Below are 15,314 nucleotides of genomic sequence, written 5' to 3' on the forward strand. Positions count from 1 at the left end.
CGGGGGGGGGGGAATAGCGTGATCCTCCCACATGCTACGTATCGGAGGAGGCATGTGGTAGTCTGCAGCCCTCCCCAGATCGGCAGAGCAGCCACTGGGATGGCTCGGAAAATAGGGTGATTGGCCAAGTGCAATTGGGGAGAAAAAGGGGGGAAACCCCCCCCCCAAAAAAGTTTCCTGTGTGCACACACATGTGCGTGCATTTGTGCGTGTATGTGTGTATTTGGACAAACATGCATATCAGCAAGCATATGGAGAGCAGCACCAATGCATAAGAGTAAAATACCCTCCCCAAAGAATAAATATACCCTTTCCATAATTTTCCATCTGCTTCAAATATGTAAAACATTTGCTGTCGTCAAATTGTGCAGTTGTTGAAACTGTTTGCTTTGCCCCAGCGTCCTGCCTACGGCTCATAGCTGAAAGAGCAATTTATTGGCCACACATCATTTTCAGCCTCACCATCAGACAGCAGCCTTTTTATATTTACAGTTTGCAGATTCAGCAGAGCGTTTCACATAATTAAAATTCACCATGCTTTGATGAGTTAGTGCACCCTTCATTTCCCCCAGTACCTTGCTTTCAAGGTCACAATTTCCATTTTTGCTTGTTATTTAGAAAATGTCAAGTTTCGTTTAGGCCTTTTGACCTTTTTGAAGCAGTAGTGGCCATTGTGTAAAGGGCATAAAGCCACTGTTGTCCTAGATACCATGGAATCATGTGAGGAATTAATAAGTGCTCATTCCCATTCCTCATCTTTGTCAGCGGAAAAGAAGCAAAACTTAATTAGAGGAATGTTACTGAGGAATGTTCACTGCTAGACATGACTCAGTTATCATTGCTGCAACGCTGGAGTGTGGACAGCTCTTGAAGCATGCCATTTCCAAAGCCATTCCAATAGCTAATGGGATTTTGTGCTCAGAACACACACAAAGTGTGCATTGCAGTATCTATTACAGATGTTAATGCTTATGTCATGCCAGTAATATTTTCTGATCTGTAAAACAATGTTTCTGCTCTTCTAACCACAGGGTTTCCATTTTGGACAATGGTAATTTGCGGATATGGAATGCGACCAAATCAGATGCGGGCCTCTACACCTGTGTGGCAAGAAACCTGTTTGGTGTGGCAAGCAGTTCAGGAAGTGTCACAGTTAAAGGTATTTCATCTTTCCTGCTTACAGTATATGACGGGCTCTTCTCACGTTTGTATTAGCTGGGCCCTCGGCTAATACAGCATTGATTTTTCTTTTTTCTTTTCTTTTTTTTTTTTTGTCTGATGCCCTGCTTTTCACTTGACACTATACAAATGTGCTTAATACTTCAGTCTAATGCTCAAAACCGAACATGAAGGGCATCCGGGTGGTGTGGCGGTCCATTGCCTACCAACAGGGATCAACGGTTCGAATCCCCATGTTACCTCCAGCTTGGTTGGGCGTCCCTACAGACACAATGGGCTGTGTCTGCAGGTGGAAAGCCAGATGTGGGTATGTGTCCTGGTTGCTGCACTAGCGCCTTCTCTGGTCAGTCGGGGTGCCTGTTCGGGGGGGGGGGGGGCAGTGTGATCCTCCCACATGCTACGTTCCCCTGGCAAAACTCTTCACTGTCAGGTGAAAAGAAGTGGCTGGTGACTCCACATGTATTGGAGAAGGCATGTGGTAGTCTGCAGCCCTCCCTGGATTGGCAGAGGGGGTGGAGCAGCAACCGGGACGGCTCGGAAGAGTGGGGTAATTGGCCAAGTACAATTGGGGAGAAAAATGGGCAAAAAAAAAAAATGACATGGAAAATTACCTGTACAGGGAAGACGGACACACGTGTTAGTATTTGTCCTTTGCTTTCTGTTTTTGCAGTAACCACCTCACCCAGCTGTTTTTGTTTTGTTTTTGTACCACGCTGCTATCACCGGTCAGACAGAGTCACCCCTGTTGGTCTATCTATTTACAGGAGTGCTGAGAGTTAAGCATGAGACTGTGGGGAGTGTATTTCTGCTCTGTTGCTGTGACTTATTATACTTCATTAAAAATTGATGGGAGCTGGGTATAAGGTGCCGTGAGTTCGGTGGCTGTGTGTGCACTGCTGCTGCTTCCTTGCTCCATTTCCAGGGGAAGACAGCATTCTCACCTACCTTCTTCCCTAGGGGATTTGCTGACATGCTCAGTGAACTATACCCTCTCCGCGACCCTCTTTTTCTCAGAGGTTGCATGGTTCATTTGTGTTATTGTTTTATGCTCTACTGTTGACCTTCCTTGCTGGCTGGCTTTTGTAGATTTATAGAATTATTGATCGCTGCTGTATTAGCCTTAGGGAGGAAAGAGGAAAACAAATTCATGCCTCATATTTCAAAAGGTTTGGTATTGATTTACATGCATATTTCAATAGATTATTGGAAGCTTCACATCCAATCCTTGAAACAAAGTCGGGCAGCTGCTGGTTATTTAGTTTCCGTGCAAGCAGTACCGAGTTCATGTTCTCAGACAAACCCTCTGGGCATGGGTATCGTTAGATGGCAATCAACAGCGCCCTAATGTTACACCTTCATTTTCTATATAATCTTCATATGGAATAACAGCAATACAAGTGTGTTACCAGAGAGAGTGTGTGCAAGAGAGAGAGAGACAGACAGACAGAGACAGAAAGAGACAGAGAGAGATTGTGTGTGTGTGTGTGTGTGTGTGTGTGTGTGTGTGCGTGTGTGCGTGCGTGCGTGCGTGCGTGCGTGCGTGCGTGCGTGCGTGCGTGCGTGCATGCATGCAGGCATGTGTACATGGATGTGCTGATGTGCAAATGCATGCATACAGTGTGTGACTTCATCCAGACTGGCATTCTGTTAAATAATATACTTTAGAAAGTATTCATTGGTGAAATTGTATCAATGTGAATGACAATTTGTATTATATGTGAATAACAAAAAGGATGTCAAGAATACATTTTTTCCTTTTTGCATGAAAGTAAACATTTCATAAAAACTCCTAACCAGCTAAATCAACAGTCAGGCTGGTTTCTTTTTTTTTTTCCCTTTGAATTATATAAAATGGATTTCATATATTATAAATGCTTGGAATTCAGCTGCAGTCAAGGATGGAGAGAAAGCTTTGAGTGTGCCTTGCCTCCAATTTATGCTGATGCCTCCCTTCTATTCATGCCTGTCATACTCCAAGAATTAACTGCAACAAGAGAGAAAATGCTAAAATCCTTCCCTAATTGAAGTGAAGAAACGTATAGATGCAAAGTACACTGTTAATTGCTGCCTAGTGCTCTATTTATTCGGGACACGGGGGGGGGGGTAGGAAATTGTCACACTCTGCTGACCACCGTCACCTATTTATCACATGCTGAGAAATAAAAATGGTTCAGAACCTCTGACAGCCCAGTATGCACAAGGGATCTGGTGAAAACCTAAGATTCTCACTGCAGGTTCAGCTTGATGGCCTATATGCGATTTTCCAATCAAACTCTGAGGAAATGCACTCATATCGGTCTTCTCTGTATAAATAGGCCACACTGTTATCCACTTATTATTCCTCCAAAAGAGAATATGGGCTTCATTTGACATAGTCTCACACTGGTTTCCCTTTCCTTCACCCCATATAAAAGCTGTATTCTCCAGCTGATTTACAAATGTTCTTGTATTAAGATTTTGGGCCTCTCTGTCACAATTGATATCGTTTTGGGAAATGGGATAGGGTAATTTACATGCCCTATTTCATTGAGAATTCGAAACCTGTTTAGCTTGGGGGGGGTATCTGTGGCAGGAGCAGCACTTTATGGGAGACGACAGTAGTTTATTCAAGTTGACTTTGGTGGTATGAATACTGAAATATACATGCCAAGATATATTCACAGCCAAATGCTGTGTGGATGAGCCACCTTGCAAACAGGAGAGGAGCAGTCACAACAGATGAAATCTGTTAATGTCCCCAATATCAAGACACTAAGGGGATATTAGCAGATTAATTGGACTTGATTATAGACGCACACCCTGAATTTTGATTACGCAGGAGATGGCCACTGGGGTTGCTTCAGATCATTAGAAAATATTCACCGAGCTCAAAACTTTTGAGATCTTATGAAGTTTACTCTGGTCTGAAAGCAGACATCCTCCAGGGTTTGGAAAACAGCCTATTGTGCATACTAGAGGGGATTATATGGTGAAGGCAGAGAAGAATCAAAGGAACTCTGTTCCCAAGTCATTTCTGTTTTTACTGACTCACATGTCCAGTCTTTATTTTGGCACTGGGCATTTTGTTGTCTGTGTGGTGACAAACCCACTTTGAGAAGAAACAATCTCTGAGCTCAGCAGGTTATCGCACGAGTCTTAAACTCAAACCAGCAGACTCATTGCTTTTGCCACTTCCAGTGAGATTTTTCTTTCCTTTTCATTGTTGCTGGGCAGGAGATAAATTGTCTTTGCCATCGATACGTGGCTATTTCTCAGACTAGTTGGAAGAAACTGCCACAAAAAAAAACCCAAATAAAAGCATTTCAATTTCATTCCAACTTCTGAGATTTTGTTCTCTTTTTTTCTGTTTTACATAGTTGAGCAAAAATTATTTTTACTTCAGATTGTTGGAATATTCTGAAGTTTTGCACCAAACCCATTCATAATGATGGTGCCAGACAGGAAAAATACAAATTAAAATAAATGCCATGATATTAATAACATGAACAGCAGCCAATATAATATGCAGGAAGATGTAATACTGTCATTGAATAGGTTGAAGGTCCTTGATGTTATCTAGTCTGTTCAAAAATGGGCCCCAAAAATTTTATTAAACCTTTTTCCCCGAAGACGGTTCTGCCATAGCGTATCTTCCCCATGTGTAAAGATGATGCCATTTCACTGAGCCATTGCTTCAAAACAGGAGAAAAGACAGATTTCCAGCTCTTCAAAATGTGCTCCCTGCCTAGCAGCATACTAAATATAAGAGCTTGTTGCTCATCATAAGCTGAAGACCGGCTGGTCTGGGAGCAACCAAAGCGAACAAGTTCATCGTCAACAAGCAACTCGCTGTAATAAATATGAGTGAACCACAATAACATGACTTCCTAGTACTTCACTAGGTTTAGACAGGTGAGAAAATGATGAGCATGGGTACCCGCTAGTACTCTGCACCTGTCATACAAGGGGGAGTTGTAACTGATGGATTAATTACTTGGACCCTCGTGTTAATGGAGTAGAAGTATATCCTTTCCAGACCTTTCTCCTATACCTCCTGGGATACTTCCTTGCCTAGTTCCTCATTCTACACCTGTCTAAGGTGTTCAGAGTATATAATTGAGCAGTATGAGAAAATAGACACAAACTGAGATATCAGTTGCTTGGCCACAGGGTAGCTGGCTACTCACATAGTATAGAACGAGTGATCAGCGGGCAGAATATGGAAAATTAGGATAGTTTTGATTGACAAAATGCTAGACAGAAGATAAATTGTCCTCGCAATTTATGTATGACTATTTCAGCAGACTGGTTGGAAGAAACTGGTCACAAAATTACCATTTCAATTTCAGTTTATTTAAATTTCAATTTAAATATTATATTTAAATATCAAGTATTTCAATTTATATCCCAACTCCCAAGATTTTGTTCTCTAGCCAAAGCCCTGCATTTGTATTGGAAGTCAAAAATGATAAGAGCAACTACAGTATATGTGAACATGTACGTCTTTGTAATTTCCCAATAACACGCAGAAAATGATGAGCAGCCGGCCCCCTGTGAACGATCAAGAGCAGGTCAGTACAGCTGCAGCACCGCAGAGCATATGAATACACAATTGAGAGCAGCTTGGAAAGTACAGATGTGCAGAGTATAATCAATGTTTTTTATGGTTGTTGTTGTCTTTTGTACAATCAAACGTCGTGATACTACAAGTAATTATGCATCACGTGATGACAGCAATGCTAAACACATACAAAACATTAACATCAAGTGAACCTCTGAAATTACGGAGACAAATCCACACCTGGGAAGAAAGCTCCTTATGATCAGTCATCAACCCTCATTCATGAATGCATGCCAGTAATGCCATTTATTGTCTTACTGGAGGAGTAAATTTCTCTCTGCTTGCCTTAGTGACCTAATGCCTTTCCATTCTAAACTTCCACTACTATCAATTAATGATTGCGCACTAGTGATGCTCTTCGCTAATTAAACCTACAAGGGAGAAGGACATTCTGCAAATACTGTAAAGTCAATCTGGGGTCACAGAAGGTGACAGATATAACAGTGAAATATGGTGCCATGTAGGATAGCATTTTTTTTTTAAAGATTCAGGGCGTGTAAAATGTTTTACTCTCTCTGAATGAAACGGCTGGAACACATCCATCCTGCACAAATTGTCTTTACCCACTTACTCCTCAGACTTAGGCATAAGAGCACAAGATACATCTATTTTATATCCCTTGGACTCCATGGTTCTTCGCTGCACCACCTTATGCATTATTTAACCTCACATGGATACCTTTATGGGAAAACCTACAGCATACATACTACAGCAGAGGAGAACGAGTGTCCGCACATCCCGCCGTAGAACCGTTAAAGCTGAAAAGGATGCTCCACAGAGTCAGCTCTGTCTCTGTCCTAGACAAGCTTGTGTCAGCATTATTCATTATACGGCTGGTATTTTTTTTTAAAAAGGGTCGTGAAACTGGCAGAATGAGGTGTATCAGTACGCCACTGAGAGGTGTAGGGTGTGATGCGTAACCCATTAACCCACTCTGCTTTCTCCATCACCTATGTCCCGACACTCTTGAACCAGTAATGCCTCAGGTGTCGCCGAGTCTGTCGGTTTAGGCCACTGCCTTTTTTGTCTTGTCTCTGATTGACCCCGCTAAGTGAACAGGCCGCTACCCTCTCATTTACAATGGCAGCAGGTAATAGGGCATTATACAGGATGGATATCAATCAGATTACACTCCAGAGTCTAGTGTGGGGTTGTGTAGCCAACCTTGGTTGTCCATATAATCTGTCACAAATGATGACAGAGGAGGGTAATAAGGAAACATAATGTCATAGTCATCATATTAATGAATCCCTCAGAGCGGTCCAAGCAGCACATGTAATAAGGTGAGGAGTTCCGGCGAGCATCAAAGCAGATGCATCAACCTCCCGGCAAACACAATTGATATTTACATTATGTAATGGCACATTCAGAAATAGGGAGTAGATCATTCCTAACTCTGCATCTATTCAATCCCTGTAAGTTTTTAAGTGTTGTTGCAATGCCTCACTCAACAAGCAAATGCGAAATATACCTTGTCATTTTTATATACAAAACAAAAAAAACAGTCTTCTCTTCAGGAAAACGAATTCTCATAGTCTGAGAGACTAGGACATTTATTTTTCTTCATTCTACTGATACTGTAGATGCAGTAGCTGTTTCTTTCTATGCCATACAGTACACTGTGTCCTATCTGCAAACCTCAAATAGCCCAAGGAGCAGTGAAGAGACAGACCCCCTAATACCCTCTGTGTACTATTACAACATTTTTACTGCACCACCATAGCTCACCATTTAGTCACCACAATAGAGGATTTCAGCTTTTAGACACCCTTTCATTGTGTATCTAACAAAGCCGACCAGCTGATTGCACTCTGGCCTGATATCAGAAAACAGCTAGATAAATCACACTGGGAGCACATGGAACAAGGAGGAAGGCAATACAATGGAGGTATCGAATTCACTCTGGATGAAGACTGCACTGCTGGCACTTTCTTCATGAATCTATGCCTGTCCAGGGATCATTTGCTATGGTTAATTTAGTCTGTGTGCTCAGAGTGGCAATTTCAACCAAGTAATCACAGCACCCCCAAGAGGGAGATTGGCGTTGTACACTATCAGAACAAAGCCTCCCCGCGTCCCTCTCATCTCCTCTCTCTCTCGAGCCTTTCCACCTTCCTCTGCCACTGCTCACACAGAAGTGGAAATGAGGAAAGCCGCCCCTTCCCATGCAATGCGATGCAAATTCCCATCATGCAGATTCTTGAAAAGGGAATAGGAAGTACAGGAGGATGTGTGCACTTGTGTTGACTGTTTTTCTGGCTTTTGTTTGTTGTTTTATTTTTTTTCCAAGCTGTGCATTTGGGGAATTCGAGGTTCATTTGGGGGGGGGGGGGAGTTCCAGGCTGTAGACTGAGCTGACAGTGACACATGGATGCATCTCTGGATGAGAGAGAGACAAGTCTCTCAGTCCCCATAGGGAAGAGCTGAGGCTAAAGCTAATACCAGTTTACTGTAGCTTCACGCCCTAGTTTGCTGTGTGCTATGTCCCGTACACCAGTCTATTTACTCAGGCTGACACATCCATAAGCGTGATGGAAGGGCAGGCTTTTGCAAAGACCGTTTTGTTTACCGAATGTTAATGCTTTGGGAAGAAATCAGAACACTTTTTTTTTTTTACCAAATGTGCGTTGACACGAGTGTCCACTCCTTTCCAGAGCCAACCATTATCACCACCCCGCCGTCCACCCAGGACGTCTCTGTGGGAGAGAGCGTCGTCCTCCCGTGTCAAGTGACCCACGACCCATCACTGGAGCTCAAGTTCACCTGGTTCTTCAATGAGCAGCTCATACACTTTGGTAACCATGGCGGATACTTTGAAAAAGTGGGCGGTGTAAGTCCATAATCTTTGCCATGTTGTTGTTGTTTTGTTTTTGTTTTTTTCAGTTTTCCAGCCTCTCATTTATAAATAAAGTGTCAAGTTTTGAGAAATTGGTGCCACATTGTGATGGTTTTTACGCCATGCTTATCTGAGGCATTGGAATACATAACAAGCATAAGAAAACAAATCTCTGCTGCAGTGTGTTGTGGAGTGCTTATATTTCATTTGTGCCACTGCACATTCATGAAAATATGCTATCAAACAGACATTGATTTTTCACCCTCTTCAGAGGTTCCATTGAATAAAGGTCACGGGGTGCCGAGGATACATTGGTGCATCAATATTGTACTTTTCGACTCTTAGTGAGGTCATTATAGATTCAGCTACAGTGCAGAGGGAATGTTTGAGTCACATTCATTATTTATGGCCAGAAAATCGCTGCTTTGTGGTTTATTTTAAAATGAAATTTACATACATAACCTGCAACTACGTAGTCTCGCTGAGCAATGAAGCAGGGTACTTTAGACAGCATTCATCTCACATTTTAACATTGTGATACATTATTCATATAGATATATATCGTTGTTTAAACTCCTAGGCAAACGAAAAAAGATGAACATTTTTGTGCCTTTTTTTTGCAGTAAATTAGACTCCCCTGTCTCTAATTAATTGCTGTACATCTAGAGTTACGTTCATTTAGCAACCAGCCACTCCTTGGAAATTTCATAACCACTGTATGAAGGCTTTTACCATGTCCAATTTATTACAGAACCTGCTTCTGCTCCACACTGATTAAATGATAATGTAGCAGTTGGAACCGCAATTAGAAATGGAATAAAAGAAACCCTGAATTATCTATTGAGCTAGTTATTAGACAGCTTTTCATCACTGGAATAATGAAACTTCTCCTCCAATGTTAGACTCAGGGTACTTTTATGAATACATTTATATAATAACGGCAATCAAGAGCAAGTGTCCTAGCAGCCCCAATATATGCACATATATTCCTGTTCTTTTCAGAATATAGAAAGGATGGCTGTGCATATAATGTTCATAAGGCACGTATTTATGTCCCATGCACATGAGAATTAGCTCTCTGTTTGGCTCTTCTTGTTCCCATGTGGTCGGTAAATCAGTATTGTTTGTGAATGACAATAGCATAATAGTTACAGTGTTTTTTGCACCTACTGTGTGCATGCATGTTTGTGTGTGTGTGTGCGCGCGCGTGTGTGTGTGTGTGTGTGCGTTCGTGCGTGCGTGTGCTCATTTGTGTGTTGAATGACAGCAGCATTCATCTGGGGACATTATGATTCGAAACATCCAGCTGAGGCATGCTGGGAAGTACACATGTGCCGTGCAAACTAAAGTGGACAGCAGTTCTATTGCCACAGACTTGGTTGTCAGAGGTAAGGCAAGTAAGTTTTATATTTGTTTTGACCGGGTATGCTGTGGAATTTGTGTAAAAACTCCTATCTTGCTTTATCTCTATAATGTCTTTTAAAGGTCGCCGTCTCACACAATTATTAAAAATATAACGGTCATTCTCCCTGTCTTATTCGATGTACATTTTATGGGACATTGTATTTCAGCATCCTGTGATGAAATTTTCAAAATAATTATGCATTTTATTCATCATTTGCTGCTTACAGAGGTGGAGATTTGTTGGGGATGGGAGATTAGTATGAGTATAAATTGTTGCACCCAGATTGTTAAGATATAAAAGAATCAGTTGAAAAGATAGGTACAAAGAGATGTTTCTGTGCATTAGAAAACATTGAATGGCTCCCTATGGTTTCACACCAAGCGGACGTGCAGATGTACTTGTTAAGAGAACATCTCCCTCTTAACCAAATATCCACTGGTCTTACGTAGGGCAAGACAAATGGAATCCCCTTTTTCTTGTGTCTATCTCACTTTAAGTCTCTGTGACTCTCTTTTTCTGCTTGTCTATCTCTCTCACCCTCCGATCTCCTTTCCTGTTTCTCTCTTTCTCTCCCTTTCTGGTTGTTTTTTTTTCTCCCTCCCCCATGTCTGGTCATGCAATCCATCAGGTCCCCCGGGACCCCCCACCAACATCCGTGTAGAAGAAATAACTGATACCACAGCTTCTCTGTCCTGGAGGCCTGGTCCTGATAATCACAGTCCAATTACGGCATACACCATCCAGGCCAGGACACCATTCTCCCTCGGGTGGCAGGCTGTCACTACAGGTAAGCTCTCTCCAACCAGCCGTGGCCTCCTCCAGTCACGTTGAGTGTACCGCTCTTCATTCTCCTTGCCTGCGAGAATATTGGAGATGTAATTTTTACCCCTGCACAGAATTGCACACACGACAGTGGCATGACCATTGACCGCTGTTTTATTGGACTCTAGGCAATTCTGAAACATTGATCTCCTCTCATTGATGGATATTGTAACCAGGGAAACAATTTGGTGATAGCATGAGTGGACAGTGTGTGTAATTTTCCTGTTAAGTCCATGGTTCTTATATGGTGCATAAGTGTGCTTTATTAGTTGATACACTGATATTTCATTTCATCATCTATTGAGGTCAATGAATTACATTTCAGTATCTATATCTTAATGATACACATTTTAAGCATGACCAAGCAAATATACAGATTTTTTTTTTTGCTGTATTTTGGCATGCAGATCAGCACGCTTATCTATGGAATGAAGAGATAATTGGTACCAGTTTTAGTATCTCCTTTTTTGTGCTTTTTAAGGTCCTAGTGTTTTCCACTGTGTGTTAAAGCTGGAGTAGGCAATTTTGGAGAAGCGAGCAAATTTGACATAACACTCCTCAAAACATCCACTCCTCTTCCTTGTTCTGCTTCCTCCTTCCCTCCCCCCAAGTCAGGTTCACCTGCATGCCCCCATTTGGCTGTTGTAACTAACAAAACTAAATCTATGCATGTAATTATTTTTTTTTCTATGTAATCTCATAGTTTCACTAACATTGATGTTGTGCAGCACTTTGTACTCACAGGTGAAGTATTTATGAATGTTGCTATGTCCAAAGCACCTGCACGATGAGTGACGATCTCTGTCCAAAATCGTGATGCCTGTTTTGCAGTTGTTAATCTACTCATTATATTTTTCGGCGACTCCCTCAGTTACACCAAAACTAATGTTGTGAAGCACTCTTGTACATATAGGTGAAGTATTTATTAACCTTGCTATGTCCAAAGCGTCAGCACGGTGTGTGAAGATTTCTGTCCAACATCCGAATGCCACGGAGGGTAAATGTATTATGGTATTTAATCTCTGTGTGTAAAAAACATTTTTTTAGTGATTCTCTTAGTTACGCCAACACTGTTGTTGTGAAGCACTTTTGTACTTAAAGGTGCAATATTTGTATTAAGATGAACACTATTTAGTCTAACCATCTCTACAGGAATGAGGAATCAGGAACACTTTATTTGTCATTTCAATTCATGTACGCAAGTACATGAAATGAAATGAAAAATCATTTCCCCCAGTCCACAGCAGTGCAACACAAAGACAAAAACACATATCCAAAGCCGCTCTGGTGGCCGAGCGGAATAAACCGCCGTTCTTGCAACCCGCTCGTCATGTGGCTGGGAGGTTCGTATCCCAGACTCGCCGTAACCGGTCACGGTCAGAGCATCCACGGGGTAAGGCATTCATTAGGCCACCCTTACCCGAGGGATAGTGGGTGTAGATCAGTGTAGTGTTAAGGGACTTGTCGTTCTCCAGCGACCCCTCTGGCCCACCCAGGCGCCTGCAGCCAAGCAACTGAAAGCATTCTCCCTACGCCTCCTTCGCGGCCTGAAAGTAATGCAATCCATGCGAGGCTTCAGCGTGTAAAATAGCGAGAGCAGCCGACACAAGTTTGAAGGAAGCTGGTGTTATGACTATCTCCTTCCTGTGGAAACGTGAGCCAGGGGAGTTATTCGACAAGAGTTCCGGCCATATGCCATTGGGTTAATCGGGTGGGATAAGGGGAAAAACTAGAAATAAATTTAGGAAAAAAAAACACATATCCAAAAACTACAAGAACTACAAGAACACACAGATCCAAACTAACACATATTTCCAAACTATCAACAAAAAAAAAATCAATGTCCAAGGGAATGAATGCCAGCCAGGGTGACTGCTGGAACTGCCGGTCTGCATGGGCTAGCAGTTAGCTTAGCATGCCCCGCTTCTGCGTCCTGTCAAACTGCCCTCGGTGTTTCCTGTTCGGACGCAGCTCCATGCAAGGTCCATAGTGACGACAAGAAAACAGACAGAAAGCTTGTGAACACAGATGATTGACAAGCACTAAGACCCATCTGTCACAAAGAGCTCCCCTGATTGGCTGAGGGCTATTGGGCGCGGTAAAGCCTCAACCAATCAGGGGAGCTCAGGTGAGATTTTAAGATCCTGGATACAGATGCAGGGTTAAACACATATCCTTGATTTTCTCTCATAACATTTGAATTACTCATTACTGTTAGAGGGATATAATTTTTTTTCCCACAAATAACACTGAAAGAAAATTGCCTACCCCAGCTTTAAATTGTTAGTGCCCACTTAGAGAGATAAAATGTCATGTTGTTGAATGGTGTTACTTAAGCATTGAGCATATATTTGCTAAAGGGTAAGTAGATTCCTTCAACTTCCGTTTTATTGTCTGAGTTTGTGTGTGTTTGGGTGTCCTTGTGAGTGATTACACCTGTCTCATGCCCCCGTGGTGAAGGCTCCCCAACCTGTCAGCTTGGAGGACAGCCCTCTGTTGTTGCTGAATTGCCACTCATGCACACACACACACACACACACACACACACACACACACACACACACACACACACACACACACACACACACACACACACACACACACACACACATGCACACACACAATTCTGAAGGAGGCATTGGTTGTTTTATGCCAGTTCCTGAGATGGTGGGGGGCCACCGGCTGACAGCGACAGTAATAGACCTGAGCCCATGGGTGGAGTACGAATTTCGAGTCTTGGCAAGCAACACCATCGGGACAGGAGAACCCAGCAAGTCATCTAAACAAGCAAGGACAAAGGAGACCAGTATGTACTGAAGGGATAGAGAAAACTTTCACTTTTGTCATGATAAGATACCTATGTTTTATCACGTTTCCCCTAAAAGCAACATCATTTCCTGGGGCATCCGGATGGTGTGGCGGTCTATTCCGTTGCCTACCAACACAGGGATTGTTGGTTCGAATCCCTGTGTTACCTCCGGCTTGGTTGGACGTCCCTATAGACATGATTAGCCATGTCTGCGGGTGGGAGGTCGGATGTGGGTATGTGTCCTGGTTGCTGCACTAGCACCTCTGGTCGGTTGGGGCGCCTGTTCGGGGGGAGGACTGAGAGGAATAGCGTGATTCTCCTACGTGCTACGTCACCTTGGTGAAACTCCTCACTGTCAGGTGAAAAGAAGCTGCTGGTGACTCCACATGTATCAGAGGAGGGTATGTGGTAGTCTGCAGCCCTCCCCGGATCGGCAGAGGGGGTGGAGCAGCGACCAGGATGGCTCAGAAGAGTGGGGTAATTGGCCGGGTACAACTGGGGAGAAAAAAAGGGGGAAAAAATCCACACAAAAAAAGCAACATAATTTCCTCGATTCGATGTGTATTAGTTTAGGCCACATGAGACTGGGTTTGAAACTGTCAGAGAAATGTATGCATATTCATTTACATCGGAGCACTGTTGTGTTATCGAGTGTGATTGAGGAGTAGTGTAAAAACAACAGGACTAACCTAGTCCGTTTTCCTCCCCCAGCGCCGAAGGTCACACCAGTTAATGTGAGCGGAGGTGGTGGCAGTCGCTCTGAATTAGTCATCACATGGGAGGTAAGCAAGCTGCTACGTATACCTCTCACCAATTGAAGTGGGAGCCTATCATTATTCTCTGTGGATCTGGACCCATGTTTCATTAATAACAGCAGAAATGGCTCTATGTATGGCATTTCATTTTTTAAGAACAGAGAAGCAATAACTGCTGCTGTCACCCTAGGGGAGTGAAAAATGCCTTTGAGGTTTCAATAACATAATTAAACAAAATGGTTCCTCCAAAGTCCCAGGCAACTTTTTGCAAGGATTATGGGTTCTTTTTTATTGTCTTTTTTTTGTCTTTCTTATTTTCCTTCTTTCTTTCTTTCTTTCTTTCTTTCTTTCTTTCTTTCTTTCTTTCTTTCTTTCTTTCTTTCTTTCTTTCTTTCTTTCTTCTTTCTTTCTTTCTTTCTTTCTTTCTTTCTTTCTTTCTTTCTTTCTTTCTTTCCACAAAGCCTCAGTTTATCGAGCCTGCTCCAAAAGCTCACATTTATTCTGGTTTGCTTGAAATCATCAGCCCCTGCTGTGAAAGTTTTTGCTGAATGAATGTTGATGCCTCAATATCCTCAAATTCAATTAAAGTCCAACTTCTGCTTAACAAAGCACTCAATTTGCTTTGACTCTGGAAAAAAAAGCCTCTGGCACTTTTCCTTTGGATCTAGCAGCAGAGATTGTTTTGATGATTTAAATAGGTAATAACATAAAGAGAAGGAATGAATGTTTGGCATTTCTAAAACAACAGCTGGTTTAACCTTGAATCAAGTTCAAGACCCAAGGTGAGAATACAATGATATGTTTTTTTACAGAAACATAGAAACAAAACCCGTCTTTCAGATGCTTGGAGAGGGTAGTGAATTTTGTATACTTATAAAGAAAAGTTAGCAGCTATTGAAAATATATGA

The 15,314-nt window shown here is 42.4% G+C and overlaps 1 protein-coding gene across 1 annotated transcript in view; it reads left to right on the forward strand.

Annotated features, from left to right (window-relative positions):
* Positions 1-15,314, forward strand: part of cntn4 (contactin 4) — a 68,211-nt gene that overhangs the window by 48,855 nt on the left and 4,042 nt on the right. Inside the window, exons 7-12 of the mRNA XM_056273025.1 lie at positions 1,032-1,159; positions 8,434-8,609; positions 9,883-10,003; positions 10,649-10,807; positions 13,499-13,648; positions 14,363-14,433. Coding sequence (XP_056129000.1) covers positions 1,032-1,159; positions 8,434-8,609; positions 9,883-10,003; positions 10,649-10,807; positions 13,499-13,648; positions 14,363-14,433 — 805 coding nt within the window. The remainder of the gene's footprint in view (positions 1-1,031; positions 1,160-8,433; positions 8,610-9,882; positions 10,004-10,648; positions 10,808-13,498; positions 13,649-14,362; positions 14,434-15,314) is intronic.

The sequence above is a fragment of the Lampris incognitus genome, chromosome 2 (genome assembly GCF_029633865.1).
Source record: "Lampris incognitus isolate fLamInc1 chromosome 2, fLamInc1.hap2, whole genome shotgun sequence".
NCBI lineage: Eukaryota > Metazoa > Chordata > Actinopteri > Lampriformes > Lampridae > Lampris > Lampris incognitus.